General features: G+C 36.2%; 1 protein-coding gene across 1 annotated transcript in view; it reads left to right on the top strand.

The window, feature by feature from the left end:
• Positions 1 to 19299, top strand: part of Mcf2 (MCF.2 cell line derived transforming sequence) — a 108747-nt gene that overhangs the window by 67398 nt on the left and 22050 nt on the right. The window contains exons 15-19 of the mRNA XM_042054367.1: positions 395 to 477; positions 3506 to 3572; positions 4268 to 4383; positions 4659 to 4728; positions 6403 to 6495. Coding sequence (XP_041910301.1) covers positions 395 to 477; positions 3506 to 3572; positions 4268 to 4383; positions 4659 to 4728; positions 6403 to 6495 — 429 coding nt within the window. The remainder of the gene's footprint in view (positions 1 to 394; positions 478 to 3505; positions 3573 to 4267; positions 4384 to 4658; positions 4729 to 6402; positions 6496 to 19299) is intronic.

Here is a 19299-nt window from a genome sequence, read left to right as displayed (position 1 = left end):
AGTGTGGCACTATGAGTATGAAGGATAGAGTCCAGTTTATCATGGACAATTCAGAAAAAAGATTATATAATTATATAATTTTTTATTATAAGAGATATTTTATTATGCACTATTATTTTTAATCTTACTGTGCCTAATTTGTACATGACATTTCTTTAGCATGCATATGTATCTATGGAAAAGTGTAGTACGTAGAGGATTCAGTACCATTCACAGTTTTAGGCATCCTTGAGGGTCCTGGCATGTATCCTTGGGGAATAAGTTTTGGAAAAATACAGTGTTTTCTATCAGTTTACCTTCAACGTTAGGATTGAAGTTAATTTGGTATTAGATATATTTGAGAAAGTACTGTATCTACATAGACATGATTGAACTTTTATTTTTATTATTTCAGATTGAAGTCGTTAAGGATAGCCAAGAGAAGAGGAATTCTGATCACTCTCCCAGATTGGACAATAGCTTGGATATTTTAAAGAAGTATTATTTCTTTTTTAACCTATGTTCATATGTGCATCTCTTCACAGGGGACTCTGTTCAGTGTCCAAGGCTCATGTGTTCAGAATTATGTTTTCAAAATAGGGTCCTAATGAGGACACTAAAAGAGTACTAGCAGGGTGTCACACATCCTGGATTTAGGTTTGAGCAGCTGTGGTCTGTTTCAGGAGCTGAGGATTTTTATTTGGTAGTACTAGGGATTGTAAGGCAAGTGCTCTGCCGTTAAACTACATCCTAGTCCGCATTTAGGACTTTTGTATTTTTCATCTCCAGATTGAAAAGGAAAATGAAAGAGTTTGATTTGGTTTTTTTTTACCAGTTCAGATGTGTTTATTTTTCATTAATTCATCAATCTATCTATCTATCTATCTATCTATCTATCTATCTATCTATCTATCATCTATCTCTATTTGTATTTTATGTATATGAATGTTTTGTCTACATATTTGTGTACCATGTGTGTGCTTGGTGACCAGAGAGGCAGAAGAGGGAGTCAGAGCTCCTGGCCCTGCAGTTATAAATGGTTGTAAGCCTCTCTATGGATCCTGGGAACTATATCTGGGTCCTCTGCTAGAGCAGCATGCATTCTTTCCAAAGCCTGTGTTTCCTAGTATTAGTAAAATATAATGGAAAAAGTGTATACACTTAGGATATACAATATGAGATATCTATATAAATATATATACATATATATTTTGTATGTATGTATGTGGGGGGGGGTAAGATAATTACTATAGCAAGTTAGTTAACACTGATTGTTGCTTTTTATGGGAAAACATAGTGTGTAAATTCTACTTTGTAAGTGTATTTCTTATGTATAAGATACCTCACTGATGATAGTAGCCATGCTGTACGTTCCCAGAATGATTGCACTAATAAATGAAAGGTTGTACCCTTGGGATGTACCATCTGTTCTAGTTTGTTTTTTGTTGCAGTGATAAAAGCAATTTGGGGAGGAAATGGTTTATTTGGTTTATATTTCTCGATCACTGTCCACTATGAGAAGAAGTCAGGGCAGGCTTATTGAGGTAGGGACTAAAGCAGAGGCCATGGAGGGATGCTGCTTACTAGCTTGCTCCCCATAGCTTGCTAAACTTTCTTTTTTAATACAGTCTAGGACTACCTGCCCAGGGGTAGCACCACCCAGCCTGGGCTGAGTCCTCATACATCAATTGAAAGAATGCCCCACTGACTTATGCACACAAGTCAGACTGGGCAATTATTCAGTTGTTGTTTGCTTTTCCTAGGCTATTGTAGTTTTGTGACAAGTTGACAGTTAAAGCCATGACAGTTTCTTTCAGTTTAAAAGAAATGAAAATCAATGAAGTGGTTTGTGAAAAGCCATATAGGTTTCTAGATACTACTTCGTAGATATTAACAATGCCCCTTTACATGCTTTTCTATTCTTATGTTAATATTCTAAACTTGAAAATATTTACCTCTAAGTTTCATATCATGATCTGAGCCTGGAGGTGCATTCCTTTAATCCCAGACCTTGGGGGCGGGGGAAGAGGCAGGTGAATCTTTCCAGTCTGAAGCTGGCCTGGTCTACATAATTCAAGGACAGCCAGAGGAACGTACTGGAACCTGCCTCAAAAAACCAAAGGGAATAAAGTTTCATATCTTGGTGTTGGAAATAGCCAGCAGTTTGCATCAAATTGTGTGGAGATAAATATGTATCCCAAGATTATTAAAGATAATTGAAAGAGACTCATTTTGAAAGAAAAACCACAGGGTCTAAATTCTTTAAAGTATAAAAAAGAAAAGAAGAAATATACAAAGGTAGAGGTTTAAGTGGGTTGCTTATATTACAGAGGGGAGTAAAATTTAAATATGCCAGTTGAAAACCAAATGTATTTTATTTGATAGAGATGGCAGACAGTATTGCTGTAGAGTCTTAAGTTTTCCTCCTGTCCCATGTGAAGATGAGGGTAATGATTTTACCATGTGTCTAGGAACTGGGGAGAGTGTGGAACATGCTTGGCTAGTGTTGGTTTTTGAAAAGGAAATTAAGCTGTCCAGAAAGATCAAAACTTGGCTTTCATTCCCAAATAGGTTTTGTGAGATTTTAATGTTGTTGGTTGTTTTTATTATTTGTTTTTTTTTTTTTTTGAGGGGCCTGCTATCCAGTTCCCAAATAAATCACATATAGAGGCTTATTTTTACTTACAAATGCCTGTCTTAGCTTGGCTTGTTTCTTGCCATCTATTCTTAACTTTAAATTATCCCATCTTTTATCTTTCTCTGTTTCTGCCTATCTTTCCTTTTATTCCACGTCTGGCTGTGTAGCTGGCCCATGATGTTGTTCCTTGATCTCCTTTCTTCCCAGATTTCTCCTCCTATTTATTCTTTCTGCCTGGCAGCCCTATCTATCCTTTCTCCTGCCTTTCTATTGACCATTCAGCTCTTCATTAGACCAATCAGGTGTTTTAGACAGGCAAAGTAACATAACTTCACAGAGTTAAACAAATGCAGCGTAAAAGAATGCAACACATCTTTGCATCATTAAACAAATGTTCCACAGCAAAAATGAATGTAACACATCTTAAAATAAAATAATACTCCACAACATTTTAGTAAATTTATTCTTAATCTAAGTGAATTAAAAATCACTTTTGTGTTAGTACATAGCCTTAAACATGTTTCTTCCTTGCCCCCACCCTGCACCCACAATGAGACAGAGTCTTGGTATGTAGCCCTGGTAAGCCTAGAATGAATGTTAACTTTGAACTCAGATATTCTGCCTCTGCCTCTTGAGTGCTGGCATTAAAAGTGTGTGCCACCACACCCAAACTTCTTTCTTTTAAATCTGTTTAAGAGCCTTCTGGGTGGTACTTATTTCAAAAACCATAAAATAAGCTTCATATTTTGATGCTGGAACAAAATCCTCAGGTAGTTCCACAAGATTAGCTTATTTTCCCTTAGATTATGTCTAAAGATAATAGCTGAACCACTGTACCGTGATTTGTGAGTAGGACATTAACTGGTAATTATGGTCTGTTCATTGTAGCCATGTCCTGAATGAGCTGATACAGACAGAAAAGGCATATGTTGGAGAGCTGTTAACTGTTTTGTTGGTAAGTGTAGCAAATTGTTGCCCCCCCCCATTTTCTTGACTTGTCCCTGGCTACTTCCATTAGAAAATGTTCTAAGCAGTTTGTGTTTCTCTCTCCGTCCTTGGTTGTCCCATGGTAGCAGTGTATATTTGCTGTTATTTGAGAATACATGTTGTTTTAATGACGGCATTTATATTCTTTCTCAGTAGTGGGGATATGTGATTTAGAATTTCTTATAGAAAAGAGAAGCTGTTCTCTTAGGGACATGGTGCATTGTTATAATTATTCCCAGGCTGCTACTTAGAGGTTGAGATGGAAAAAACTGAGGGTGGGATAAAAATACTCATTTGACACAAATGCCATGATACTAATTTGGTCTGAACAGAAATCTAAGCACTTAACTTTCAATTTAAGGAGACCTTTATATTCTGTACTATAATTTTTCATAGTTGGTTTCTGTTTGGTTTCCAACACTACAATAAAAGCCTTGAAGGCCAAAGTACTACCTTTTTATTCCAACCATGTAGTGGAAGCTTTCATTTTCTTATCCTGCATTCTAAAAGAAAAAAAATGCCACAGATAATTCTGATAACTAAGGGATTTAAATGTTAAAATTCAAACAGCTGTACCCACTCTGATGTACTGATATCATCAGTGACTCAACAAAACATTAATATAAATACTTAAAATGCAAAAATTATTTGTTTTTTTAATAGGGCTACAGATCTGAGATGGACAATCCACAGATGTTTGATCTTATTCCACCTCTACTGAGAAATAAAAAGGATGTTCTCTTTGGAAATATGGCAGAAATATATGAATTCCATAACAAGTATGTAATTGCTAAACTGAAGTTTTTGGTGATTTTGTTTTTTTAAAAAGAGTTACTGCTGAGTGTCATGGTACACATCTTTAATCCCAGCATTAGTGAGGCAGAAATAGTTGGGTCTCTTTGTGAGTTCGAGGCCAACCTGATCTATGTAGTGAGTTCCAGGACAGCCAGGGCTACATAAGGAGACCCAGTTTCAAAAGATGGGAAAAAAAAGAGCTACTTACTGGCTTATTGTATGTCAAAAATAACTGTTTTTTTCTCTCCAAATTTCACAGCATTTTTATGAGCAGGCTGGAAGATTGTTCTAATGCTCCAGAAAGAGTTGGGCCTTGTTTCCTGGAAAGGGTTAGTCTGATTATTTGTTTTGAAATTATGTAAATGTTGGCAACCCAAAAGTACCTTTTGTATAAATCAGGCTTAAAGACAAGACACCCCCTTTCCTTTAATATCTTTATGTTTTTGGAAAAGATACAACAATTTTAGCAAGTTCTTAATGTAAAACTATTTTATTTGAAGAAAATGATGTACAGGGTGATCAAGGTGCACCTTTATTCTCTGGTATTAAATGTTTCAATTACTCAGGTAGTAGCAATGGTGATCTCAGGAATCCAGTGACCACCCTAGCTAGGAAGATGTGAAAGATTGGAGCATATTAATTAAATCACTGTGAGCTTGGTTAAAGTTAGAATAAAAGATGCAGTTTTAAAAAACAAAAGTTAAATGATAGAGAGTCTCATTATGTAACCATAGAATTTTTAAAATCTTCATCTAGTTATCTAGTTTTTCCTCTTCCTGAGAGATCAACCCTCTTCTGATTGGGAATCAGTTAGATTAAAGAGATTGTTGAAAATTTAGAAAAGCTGTCTTACCTTGGAAATTGTTGAAGAGAATAAGCCTGAGAAAAAATGAGAAATGAGAACAGGACTAAGAAAGAAGGTATGACATTACCTTTCTCAACATGTTCTAAACATAAAAATTTCTGAACTAGGGATAAATAAACAGCCATTGGTTCAAATTCCCTAGTTCTTAACTCTGTGCTACTTTGAAAGACGTGATGGTGCTTGCACTTAGGAGGTAGAGTCAAGAGAATTTTGAGCCTCAGGCCATCCTGGACTACTTAGTTAGAGCCCATCCTTAAAAATACCCAACACTGTGTTACTTACAGGACATTTTATATTTACTGTGTACCTTTACATATATATGTAAATTATTTCCCAACCTGATGAGGTCTTATATCCTATGTATCTTTGTCCCTGTCAAATTTGGCAGAGTTCTTGTCTAGTAGTAGTAGTAGTGGTGGTTTAATAAATGTTTCTTGATGATATGTCAATTCAATCGCCATCTATTTAATATTTACTGTCCACCAAGCACTATGCTGAGCAATGTGGCTACCATGCTAAAGAACATTTAGGTAGAGAAATAGAAACCCTAATTCATGTACAGAATGAGTTATACTCCATTAGAGATATACAAAGGGTCCTATGGCACACAAAAGAAGGACATTGTCCATAGCCTGAGGATATAAACAGTGGCTGTATAGAAGAAACTCATGAGATGAAAGTTAAAGTATGTGTAGGAGACGGAGAAAATTAGGGAAAATGGTTCAAGGGAGAACAAACTGCAACCATGTGCTTAGATGTGATGATGTCCCAGTGATGAACCATGAACTACTTGTAACTTGGAAGTTAGCTGCAAGCTCTTTTATTTAGACAGCCAACAGACTAGAAGCACAGAAAACTCATTTTGGGCCCTTATTAGATCATGGTAATAAATAGTTCAAAAAGATAAGGCTTTTCTTACTCTGTCAAATCTGGTAGGCAGGAGTTCTGAAATTGCTTGTAAAATCATATATCCTGTTGTCTGGCTCAGTGGGCATGCTGTCCGTGGAACACAAAGCAGACCATTTTATGTCATATTCACTACCATGGTTGGCCACCCACTCTGTTGCTTAGCTTTTTTTGAAAATAAAAATTCATATTTATAAATTAGTAATATATTTGATTTTGTTCTTTATTACAGAAAGATGATTTTCAGATGTATGCCAAGTACTGTCAGAATAAACCCAGGTCAGAGTTAATTTGGAGAAAGTATTCAGAATGTGCCTTTTTCCAGGTATTAATCATTTAAGTATTGAACATATTCTTTTTGAAATATACTGGAATATTTATCATTAACAATTTCATTTTCTGCTTTGACTAATATATATATATATATATATATAAAAGTTATATATAAAACAGCAATTCTTCTCTCAAGCAAAGTACACACGTACATTTATACATATAAATACATATTTGCTGTTCCCCAGAGGCAACCACTTTTAGCTTCTTCTGGTATTTGCCTCCCTATCTCCAAATAACATGCTTGTCTTTCTCCTTTCTGCTTTAGAAAATGAAGATTTAGGTCTCTTTCACTGTTTTTTGTCCCATGACCATATCCGCATGAAATTCTTTTTCTCCAAAGCTTCCAGTATATTTTTGTTAGATCAATTGGCTATATTTAACTCAATTATTAAGACTGGAATTTCTTTGGGCAGATGACTCATATAGTAAAATATGGTTGCTTTTCCCTCTCTCTCTCTCTCTCTCTCTCTCTCTCTCTCTCTCTCTCTCTCTCTCTCTCTCTCTCGTGTGTGTGTGTGTCTGTGTGTTTTTTTTTTTACCATTTTTATCTCATTTAATTTTCTATATGCTTTGCTTTCTTCCTACTCCAACCTCTTTCAATTTTAAGAATCATAGAGATTTTTCTCATATTTTTATATACTATCTTTAAATTTTATCTTAGAGAAATACCTTCTAGAGTTTTCTGACCTGCTTTCATCTCAGGATCTTGGTGCATATCATTTGGAGGTACTTCTCACTGGTCTCTTGAGTGGCCTGACCTACTGTCTACATGCCAATTCTTTTTATAAAAGGATTTATTTAATTTTGTGTGTATGCATGTTTTGCCTGTATTTGTGCATGGGCACCATTTATAGGTGGAAGTTTTTGTCTCGCAGCTGTTCAGTCCCAAAGAAACACAGAGAGACTTGTATTAATTATAAACTATTTGGTCTATTAGCTCAAACCCATTACTAACTAGCTTTTTCAATTTAAATTAACCCTTAATTTTTGTGTATGTTTAGCCACGTGGCTTGGTACCCTTTCTCAGTAAAGCATTCTCATCTTGCTTGCTCTGTGTCTGGTGACTGACTCTCTGATTTTCCTCTTCCCCAAATTTTCCTAGTCTAGTTGCCTTGCCTAGATGTCCTGCCTGGCTACTGGCCAATCAGTGTTTTATTAAGCCAATATGAGTGACAAATCTGTACAGTGTACAAAAGAATTATCCCTCAGCAGTACCTGATACCTTTGGGAGTCAGAATAAGCTAAGGGATCCCATGGAACTGGTGTTTGGGTGGTTGGGAGGCACTTCATAGATTCTGAGAATTGAACCTGTGTCCTATGCAAAAGCAACAAGTGATATAAACTGCTGAATCATCTCTCTAGCCTCATGTCATTTTCATTGTTTTACCCCCATTTGGTAGAATAAATCTAATAGTTTATTTAGAAAGTATACATGTTAGGTAATATATTTGCATGTTTTTGAGAACTTGTATGAGCAAGTATATTTATTGTTCCCTAATGCTTTGGTTGTTAGGATGACTAAGTATAGGATTCTAAGAAAAGATTATTCTCAGAAATTTGAAAATGCTACTTTACTCTTTTCTGACTTCTAGAAAAAAATAATGACTCCACTTTGTTACTTTTCAAGAGACATAGTTCTCTTTCTCTGAATGATATGGAACTAATACTTAGAATTTCTTTATTGGCATTGTTTTCTTAATTATCTTGGTATTTTGGGCATAATTTCTTTTTATTTTTGTGGTAAACGTGTAGAATCTAGGGCCTTTTATGTACTAGGCTAGCATTCTAAAACTGAGCTGTACCCTGTACCTTGCTGATCACTCTGAAACTGGAATCTCCAGTCCAAATTAACTCATTTTTTCCTTCCACATAATTTTCCTTATTTTCTTTCCTCAAACTGTTGTACTGATATTGGAGTTCTGGCCTATTTCTATAATTATCCTTTCTCTATTTCCTAAGATTTTTGTCTTTCTGCTCTGTATTCTGGAAATTATCTGCTACTCTTTCTGAGAGTTTTATTTCTGCTATCATATTTTTAAATTTTATTGGCACATACTCTTTGTACAAGGTCATGGATTTTATCACATTGATTTAAGTATATCATGTGTGTTGACCATAGTCACCTCCATTCCTTTTTTTCCTACAAATGACATAATTTCATTCTTATTATCACTCAACAAGACTGCACTCAACACCACCATATTGTCCATTCCCCTGTTGAAAACAATGCAGGTTGGTTGCCTATCTTGCCTGCTGCAAATAGTGTTGCAGACATAGATATACAAGCATCTCTCTAGTATGTATCTAGTCTTTCTCTGTCACAACAGCAAGCTCCAAAATAACCACATGGAAACTTCTTATTAATTATGAAAGCTCATTCAATAGCCTAGGCTTGTTTCTAACTAGCTCTTATAACTTAAATTAACCCATTTCTATTAATTTACTTTCTGCCCCATGACTTTATTACTTCATCTCTGTAGTGCCCATCCTGCTTGACCTATGTCTGGCAGGCAACTTCACTCTTCTTCCCACCATGCTCTCTGCCCTCAAAATCCTGCCTAACTGTTGGCCATTTAACGTATTATTAATCTAATTAGAGTAACACACCTTCATAGTATACAAAAGATTGTTCCACCACATTTTGTCTAGATATGAATGGAAGATTTTAACTTTAACATAGTGAAGTTATATGCAATAAGAAGAGGTATCAGGTATTATCAAAATAGAAGGAAAAGGTATTAACTTTAACTAATAAAACTATATGTAATAAGAGCAATTAAGTAAGAATTATATTTGCAATGTCCAGTCTATTTGTATTTGGCGTATTTGGAGAAAATACTCTATTATCTCTTATTTTGATATATTTAAAGTTTTATACTTAAACAATTTTCTCTTATAACTTGTATTACCATCTTAAAACTATCTTTTCTGACCTCAAAACATTTTTAGATAAACAAATTAAGCTTTTATATTTCTCAACCGTATAAACTTTATATCTCTTATGTAAGTTTCTTTCTATAATTTTATAACTAGGAAAACTGTAAAACTATAACTATCTAGTCTTCAATCTCCATCAGAAACCCAAGAAGGATAAAATATTACTTGAGTAAACAGGAAGTACAGAGCAAACAATTTCCAATCCTATAGAAATTATAGAAGCAGCTGGCTGGCTGGACAGTCAAGGTTCCTCTGCAACATTGGAACATCCATCTTTGACCTATAGACTCAGGAGATGTGACAGACTTTTTTGTGAAGTAGGAACTTTGAAGGGCTGTCCTACCTTGTCTTTACAAAATTTGGCAGATGTTTTCTTTTGTGTCCTGCTTGTTCAATCTGGATATTATACTGTCAGCAATTGAGGAAAGGGCAGTTTATTTGCCTAGTAGCTAACTTTTGCCATATAGAAAGCTAACTCCATATGAAGGTTCTTTGATGCCCATCATCTTCTCTGATGATTGGGGCTGCCATGAGCAGATGTATCATATTGTCATGAAAAGCTTTATGCTAGTAAAATATTAAAATGCTATATTCTATAAGTCTTTGAAATTTTTAAAGACCATCTCTATTTAAATGTCTCTGTTTGACCTTGAATATAATTCTAACCCGAGTATAAGTTTGATTGTTAATAGATAACTCTACTAACCTGTATTTTGTAGTGTGAAGCGGCGGGCTGCCACCCGCCGCCGGCTAGCTTTACACCCGAAATAATTACACGGAAACTGTATTTTTTTAAAACACTGTCTGGCCCATAGTTTTAGCCTCTTATTGGCTAATTTTTACATCTTTTTTTAACCCATATTTATTAATCTGGGTAGCACCACGAGGTGTGGCTTACCAGGAGAGATCTTAACCTGAGTCCATCTCGGAGAGGAGCAGCATGGAGACTCCTATGGCGACTGTCTGAAGCGTCTCTCCCTAACTCTACTTTTTTGTTTTCACAATTTTGTTTTGTCTATTCCACCTACCTAATTTTTTGTTTTTAAAGGGCCAAGGCAGTTTTTTTTATTAATTAACCAATGAAAGAAACATAGACAGATAACTCTCCTCCATCATTTTTCCTTTTTTTGTTTAAACAAAAAAGAAAGGCTTTAACTTTAACATAGCAAAATTACATATAACAAAACAGTTATCAAGCAAGTATTACAGTTACAATATTTAAATCTATTTTATCTTTTATCATAACTAAGGAAAGCTATAACTATCTATTTATTTTTTAACTCTATCAAAGACTCCAGAAGGATATAATGTTACCTAAGTAAATAAGAAATAAGTAACTTATAAAACTCTAGAAATGACAGAGACAACTCGCTGTCTGGACAGTCACCCAAAGTTCCTCTGTACCGTTGAGGCATCCATCTTTAGCCTTTAGGCCCATAGTGTCCAGCAGACTTTTTTATGAAGCAGGAAATTTCAAAGACAGTTTAGTCACTTTTTGCTGTGTCCTGCAGAACGTCTCGCAGACTCTTTTATGAATCAGGAACCCCGAAAGACCATCTCACCTTTAGGCAAGTTTAGCAGTCCTCTTTCTGTGGGTTCCTTGTGTCCAGTTTATGTAACAGTCCAGGCAAGAGCATTTTCTTGCCCAAATGGCTAACAAACTCCATAAGTAGCCTCTTCGATGCCCATCTTCCTCTCGAAGTAGATTGGTGCTGCCAGGAGCAGACGTGTCTCATTGTCATGAAAAACCCTAAGTTATTAAAACATTAAATGCCATATTTTGTAGTCTTTGAAAGATATGAAGAATGCCTATCTGAAATATATCTATGCACATCTAGAAAATGACTAACATGACTACAAGCTTGACTATTAATCGATGATTATCCATTAACAACCTATATTTTCTAATTATACATTACAGTTTTTAAAATGAACTATTATCACAATAGCTTAATCAAGATCAGAAATACATATACATATAACAAAATTGACCTTAAAATCTATACCAATGCAAATTCATATCTATATCATCTCCCCCTTTAAATGTAAAAGAACATTTATAAACAATATTTGGGAAAATGGGCGGACTCAGGGGTATAAATTATGTGTATATCTATATGTATTTAAAAAAAAAAAAGGGGGGGGGGGAGGGAGGGATTAACTGGTGATCTAAAGAAATAATTGATTTTTGTGAGTTATTGTTTTTCTTCCTTTTTTTTCTCTTAAAAAAAAAACTATATGAGTGTTGATTCTTGTATATTGATATGTTAAACATTGTATGAGAGTATGATACTACCTCTGTTTAAAACAATTGTTATATTGACATTGTTTACCATATTGCACTGTACATTTCTACCTCAGATATTATTTATGTAAGGACCCTGTTTACATTTGAAAATCATTGTCTTCATTTTTTGCACAGTTGTCTATTCTATTAGTCATACAGTTACATAAGTGTTAAAAATTATATGTTGGTCATATTTATATTTAGGACAATCAGGTTTTTTAGACACATAGAGGTTATATTTAGTATAGATAACATAATCTTCAACCTCTTTGAAGAACTGTAGAACATGGCCTTTAATCTAACCTACAGTTTTGTATTTATGAGACACAATCACTCCTGGCAACAATGCTCTACTCCCGAGAGAACGTTGAGCACCAAAGACACTCCACTGGGAGTTTGTCTTCTACTTGACAGAACTGGCCTTGGGGCAAAGAAAAGCCCATACCTCCATTACTGACTAAAGTACAAAATATCCATAAGTGGATAAAACAAAATTGTCTTATCTTGCCAAGACAGGATAGGATAGTTCTACTAAAGGTTCCTTGCCATTGTATAATGGTATGTCAGGTTTTTTCAGGCCTCAGCCAAAGTTGGTTGCCTCAACATTGCTATCAAGACTTCGTGTGGTTGCCCAGGTAGTCAATTGTCTCTGTCTTCTGTTGCACTTTTTGGAAGTTTCTCGTTTGTGCTTCTTGGTTGCTTTGGTAATTTTACTCTCCTTCTCAGATCTTTGATGGGGTTAAAGATTAGATAATGGTAGCTACCTTCTAGATTATTTAGACTTCTCAAAGTAGAGTGATTAAAAAAATTCTTCGTTATATACTTCTCGCCTGATATTGTTTACTTTTTGTAATTTTATATGATCAGTTCCCATTGTATATAGTTGTATTTGGTTTCTAAATCTGTCTTATTTAGACAAAAAAGGGGAGATGTTGGGGCAGCTGGCCCAATCCCTGCGTTCAGGGGCGTGGCTGCTCCAGCGGGGTAGCCATGCCCCTTAAATAGGATTGGGGAGCCAAAAGGCGCCCCGTTCGTTTGCCCCGCGCTCACTCCGCTGGACCCTTGGTTCTGTAAGTTCCCTTATCTCCCTTTGTATTAAAATTAAATAATTATAAAAGGACTATTTTTGGTTATTTCCAATCTTCGCCGCATCAGTATTTTTGTGTTTTTTTTTTTTTTTTTTTTTTTTGGTTTTTCGAGACAGGGTTTCCCTGTAGTTTCTAGAGCCTGTCCTGGAACTAGCTCTTGTAGACCAGGCTGGCCTCGAACTCAGAGAACCGCCTGCCTCTGCCTCCCGAGTGCTGGGATTAAAGGTGTGCGCCACCACAGCCCAGCCTAACCTGTATTTTTTATTGTCATAAATAGCTTTCAAGGACTAGAACTTTACATTACATTTATAAATGGAGCTGCATAGGTAAAATACCTTAAACATGAAATAAAATCACATAATGTAGTCTAACAAAAATAACCTTAAATTTGTATCAATATACAAAAAATATCTTACACAAAAGTAGAAACATATAAACAGTGTAACAAAAATAACTTTAAATGTGTATCAATATACAAAATTATCTTACACAAGAGTAGATACACACACACACACACACACATATCTTGGGTGTGGTCAATTGATAAATAACCAGACCAGCTCTCAATTCAAAAGATTTTAATAATTGAGGGAAAATTTACATGACCAAAGATCGCGCAAAAGCCAGGAGCGCAGGAAGTCAAAGAGGAGGAAACAAACGCACATGGGTGTTTTATAGGCTATTTGGGGCCCTGGTGGGGGATACACCTTATACAACACGCGATTGGCTGAAGTCCCCCATCCTATATATATATATATATATATATATATATATATATATATATATATACAGTATAACAAAAATAGCTTTAAATTTGTATCAATATACACAAGTCCATACCAGTTTAAAATATTTGAGACTAGTAGTTAATTTTTTAGGTTGAAGGTAGATACAATAATCTACACTTTTATCCTATCATTTCTTTTTTTCTAAATTGTTTTTATTGAGCTATATATTTTTCTCTGGTTTTCCCCCTTCCTCTCCCTTCTCCTTCTATCCTCTCCAATAGTCCTCATGTTCCAATTTACTCAGGAGATCTTGTCTTTTTCTACTTCCCATGTAGCTTAGATCAATGTATGTCTCTCTTAGGATCCTTGTTGTTGTCTAGTTTCTCTGGGATTGTGAATTGTAGGCCGGTTTTCTTTTCTTTCTGTCTAAAAACCACTTATGGTGAGTACATATGATACTTGTCTATCTGGGTCTGGGTTACCTCACTCAATATGGTGTTGATTAGATCCATTCATTTGCCCACAAATTTCAAGATGTCATTTTTTTTTCAACTGTATAGTAGTACCACATTTTCCTTATCCATTCTTTGGTAGAGAGGCATTTAGGTTGTTTCCAGGTTCTGGCTATGATAGATAATGCTGCTATACACGTAGTTGAGTACGTGTCCTTGTGGTATGATTGAGCATCCTTTGGATATATACCCAAAAGTGGTATTTCTGGGTCTTGAGGAAGGTTGTTTCCTAATTTTCTGAGAAATCACCACACTGACATCCAAAGGGGTTGTACCAGTTTGCACTCTCACCAGCAATGCAGGAGTGTTCTTTTTACCCCACATCCTCTCCAGCATAAGTTGTCATCGGTGATTTTTTGATCTTGGCCATTCTTACAGGTGTAAGATGGAATCTCAGAGTTGTTTTGATTTGTATTTCTCTGATGTCTAAGGATGTTGAACATTTCCTTAAGTGTCTTTCAGTCATTTTAGGTTCTTCTGTTGAGAGTTCTCTGTTAGGTCTGTACTCCTATTGGGTTATTTGTTCTTTTGATGACAAATTTCTTGAGTTCTTTGTATATTTTGGAGATCAGACCTCTGTCTGATATGGGGTTAGTGAAGATCTTTTCCCATTCTGTAGGCTGTTGTTTTGTCTTGTTGACTGTGTCCTTTGCTTTACAGAAGCTTTTCAGTTTCAGAAGGTCCCATTTATTAATTGTTTCTCTCAGTGTCTGTGCTACTGGGATTATATTTATGAAGTGGTCTCCTGTACCAATGGGTTCAAGTGTACTTTCCACTTTTTCTTATCCTATCATTTCTGTATCCCATTTTTCTTTTCAGAATGAAATTCCTGAATCTAATTTTCTTTTTTCTTTTTATTTTTTAATTTAAATTAAAAAATTTTTCCACACTTCCTTCCTTCCTCCCAATCCCCTCCCGCTCCCCCACACCCCCTCCTCCCTCTCCTACCCTGCTTGAGAGAGGGCAGGGAACCCTGCCCTGTAGGAAGTCCAAGGCCCTTCCCCCTACATCCAGGCCTAGGGAGCTGTGCATCCATATAGACTAGGGTCCCAAAAAGCCAGAACATGCGGTAAAAACAAGTCCCAGTGCCTTTATCAATGGCTTCTCAGTCAGCTCCCATTGTCAGCCACAATCAGAGAGTCCGGTTTGATCACTTGCTCATTCAGACCCAGTCCAGCAGAAATTGATGAGCTCCCATTAGAACCAGGCACACTGCCTCAGTTAGTGGACCAACCCCTCGCGGTCCTGACTTCTTTGCTCGTCTTTTCCCTCCTTCTGCCTTTCAACTGGACCTTGGGAGCTCAGTCTGTTCCTCTGATGAGGGTCTCTGTCTCTATCTCCATCCGTCGCAGGATGAAGATTCTATTTTCTTTGCTTAGTATCCTCCCTGACCATGACCAATAATAACTTGTGCCTAACCCCCCCACTCCCAGGTGATAACAAAGATTTATTGAACAACCAAAACCCTCCCACCCAACTTCTTTGGAATGAGGGCATTATGTTTTTAAATTGTTTCCTGTTTCTTGGGGCACTGGCACCTTTTGGGGACCTTGAGAAAATTAGGATAATGGTAAATTCCTGGCTAGAATAGTCTGAGGCTGGACCATCTCACAGAACAGCAGCCTTGAAGCTGTTCTGAATGTAGAACTCTGAGGAAACTGCAACAGAGGCACTCTGAGAGGCTGGATCACCTGGGCCACCTGTTTTCATTGGTGTCTGGTCCTGTGCTCTGAAAACACATAAACTTTCAAAGGTAACATACATATCTGCATACAACTATGCAAAATACTACTGTGGACTGTGTATTGTATACAAGCTAGCCAGAGCTGTTTTGTTTTCTGTTTGAGCAGGTAAAATATACAGCACCTGTCTTGTATTTTTCTAGGTTTAATTCTTTATGTCTGAAGCTAGGATTTTCAGGGGGTTTACCCCAATCAAACCTGATCTCTATAAGCCTTGAATGAATCCACAGCCTTTCCTTTTCTGTGGAAACAAAAGCACAATATCTTCCCCAATGTAACTTATTTTTTTTCTTCCATTTTGATGTTAAGACATTTTTGAAATATATAGGTTGGTTTAAATTAGTAGTTTGTTTGTTCCAATGTCTCTCCTCAGCTATCGTTTGATTATCAGTAATCAAAAGATTTTAAAGTCAATACAACATCATACAGGACCCAGATTCCCCTTGTAGTTCCTATCTCTATGTGACTTATCCTTTTTATATTATTTTGTTTCCTCTTTAAAGACTTTATCTTATTACTTTTTTCATTTATTTTTATTTTTTAAATTTTAAATTTTAAAATTAGTGTGCATTGGTATGTCTGTGTGAGGGTGTTGGATCCTGGAGTTAAGTTGTGAACTGCCATGTGGGTGCTCTGTATTGAACCTAGGTCCTCTGCAAGAGCAGTCAGTGCTCTTTACTGCAGAGCCATCTCTTCAGCCCCAATCTTATTACTTACAAAGTATTTTTTTCTATGACTGTCTATACTCATTTTTTTTTTAAAGCCTACACACATTTCTTTTAAACACTCCGTAACCTGTTTAGTTTTTTTTCCCCATCTGGATCTGTTTTACTGTGTATCTGTAACCATTTCTGTCTGCATGACAAAACTGAAACCTCCTCCCAGCTTAGCTCAAGGTGTGCTGGCGGCTCAAGCCCACAGGCAGCGGCTCAGAGATGTGTCTGTATCACAGAGGGCATGAGAGACTATGGGACTAGGAAGCCACATTTGCCTCCATTTTTTTTGTGTTTGGAACCTTCTTGAAAACTTTCTTGGGTCTTATGTGGAAATATGTGCCCTCACATTTGATGCCGTTTTTAGTTGGACTTTTTGGTCAGGACTGTTGGTGCCCCAAAAATGACACAAGAGATTCTATCAATTATGAAAGCTTGGCTGATAGCTTAGGCTTGTTTCTAACTAGCTCTTATAACTCAACACATATCTATTAGTTTATTTTCTGCCTTGTGGCTTTATTACCTCATCTCCATCGTGTCCACCCTCCTTGCTCTGCATCTGGCTGGTGACTCTGTCCTTCTTCTTCCCAGCATTCTCTCTGCCCTGAAAACCCTGCCTAGCTATTGATCATTTATTTTTCTTTTTATTAAACCAATCTGAGTGACACATCTTCACAGTGTACAAAAGATTATTCCATAGCACTAGTATGCTGAGTTGGAGTCCTAGGAGTGATATAGCTGGGTCATATGGTAGTTTGGGTTTCAATTTTTAAAAATATGTGTATGCGTGTATGTTCATGTCTTTGCCGATGCATGTGTGCCTGTGTGTGCACATGCATGCGTACATCCACATACACATATGTGCCTTGGGTGAGTTTTATTCTTGGTTTTTTAAGACAGAGTCTCTGATTGGTTTGGAACAAGCTAAGTACGGTGGGCTAACTGGCCACCAAACATCAGAGATATGCTATCTCCTCTTTAGTGTTGTGACTATAAGTACATAAATGCTGCAAGTCACTAGGCACATCTTTGTTTTTAAACTTTTAAAATTCAGGTTGTGGGGTATCCAATTCAGGTCTTCATGCTTACAGATATATTATCAACTGAGCTATCATCCTGGCCATAGTTTTAGTTATTTGAGGAACTTCCATATCAGTTTCCATAGTGGTATGTCTGTCAGTTAACAGATTTCCGTACTCTCTGAGTTACTTTTAATGGAATCCTGATTTTTGTTTCAGAACTTCTTTTCAATTATCTATATGAACATAATAATAGATTTTCCTTTTAAAGTAGTTTTATTCTCTCTGCATGGTTCCAACTGCATTTAAATCGCTTTTCTGTTCTTTTTCTTTATTAGCACTTGCTACTCATCTTGGATGCTTTCCTGAAATGTCTGTTAATTGTCTGCTTAGTTACATTAGGGACAAGCACATGAAATCTGGTTCAAAGTTTCTTGTGTGTTTCTGGATTTATTGAGAATGGTCCTCAATCTTGGATTGCTTGTCTCTGGTTGTTTCCTTTAGTGTGCTTGTGAGAGATGGGGGGGACTTTGCTAATACGTCTATCTTTAGGTACTTTCTCTTCCGCTGCTTAGATCTTTCAGACTGCTGCTCAATAGAAACATATTTGGCTGCTAATGTGCTTGAAAAAAAGGACATGAGTTTCAAAGTTGTTAGATATTTAAGATATCCAGCTCTTTTTCTTGTTTTCTATATAGTGATCTCAAATTAGTTGAACCTTATATACCTTGGTCCAGAGGCCCTCTGGTTTACTTTATTTTATTTTATTTTTATTTATTTATTTATTTATTTATTTATTTATTTATTTATTTTATTTAAAATTTCCACCTCCTCCCATCCTCCCATTCCCTCCCACTCCCTTCCTCCCCCTTGCTCTCCGGACATAAGAGAAGTCAGGGTGCCCTGCCTTGTGGGAAGTTCACGCCCCCCTCCATCCAGGTCTAAGAAGGTGTGCATCCAAACAGACTAGGCTCCCCAAAAGCCAGATCCAACCCGGCATCAGACAAAGGTCTGATCTCCAAAATATATAAAGAACTCAAGAAAATCTGGTTTACTTTTATAGAGAATCATTCTTCTGTTGTGTGTGTGTATGTGTGTGCACGTGCGTGTGTGTGACTCAGTTGTGCTTATTGCAGCTTTTACATTTTTTATTTTAGATTTTAATGTGCATTCAATATTGGTGTTGGTAACATATTTATTAATATGCAAATAAGATACTATAAAATTTATTCCTTTAAACCAGTGGTTCTTAACCTTTCTAATGCAAAGACCCATTAATATAATTCCTCATGTTGTGGTGACTCCCAACCAAATTTTCATGGCTATTTCCTAAGTGTAATTTTGCTACTATTATGAAATGTAATGTAAATATTTGTGTTTTCCAGTGTTTTTAGGTGACCCTTGCATAAAGGTTGTTTGGACCCCTTGGGGGCCATGAGAACCACTGCTCTAAAGTACATAATTCGGTAGTTTAACTATATTCATTAGATTGTATGGCTATCAACCCAATCAATTTCAGAACATTTTTACTATTAAAAATTCCCTCCCTAAAGTCAGTCGTGGTAGCATACACTTGTTATTCTAGCACTGACAGGCCTGAGGAAGAAGGATCTTCAGTTAGAGTCATGCCTGGGCTGCATAGTGATACTACCTTTGAAAACAAACTAATAGCAACCAAATAATGGACAAAGTCTCCCCTCAACAAAAAAGAAAAGGAAAAAAGATTCATGCAACCTTATACCTTTTCATTGTTACCTCTTATTCACT

This window comes from Arvicola amphibius, chromosome X (assembly GCF_903992535.2).
Source record: "Arvicola amphibius chromosome X, mArvAmp1.2, whole genome shotgun sequence".
Lineage (NCBI taxonomy): Eukaryota > Metazoa > Chordata > Mammalia > Rodentia > Cricetidae > Arvicola > Arvicola amphibius.
This window is presented reverse-complemented; position numbering and strand designations above follow the sequence as displayed.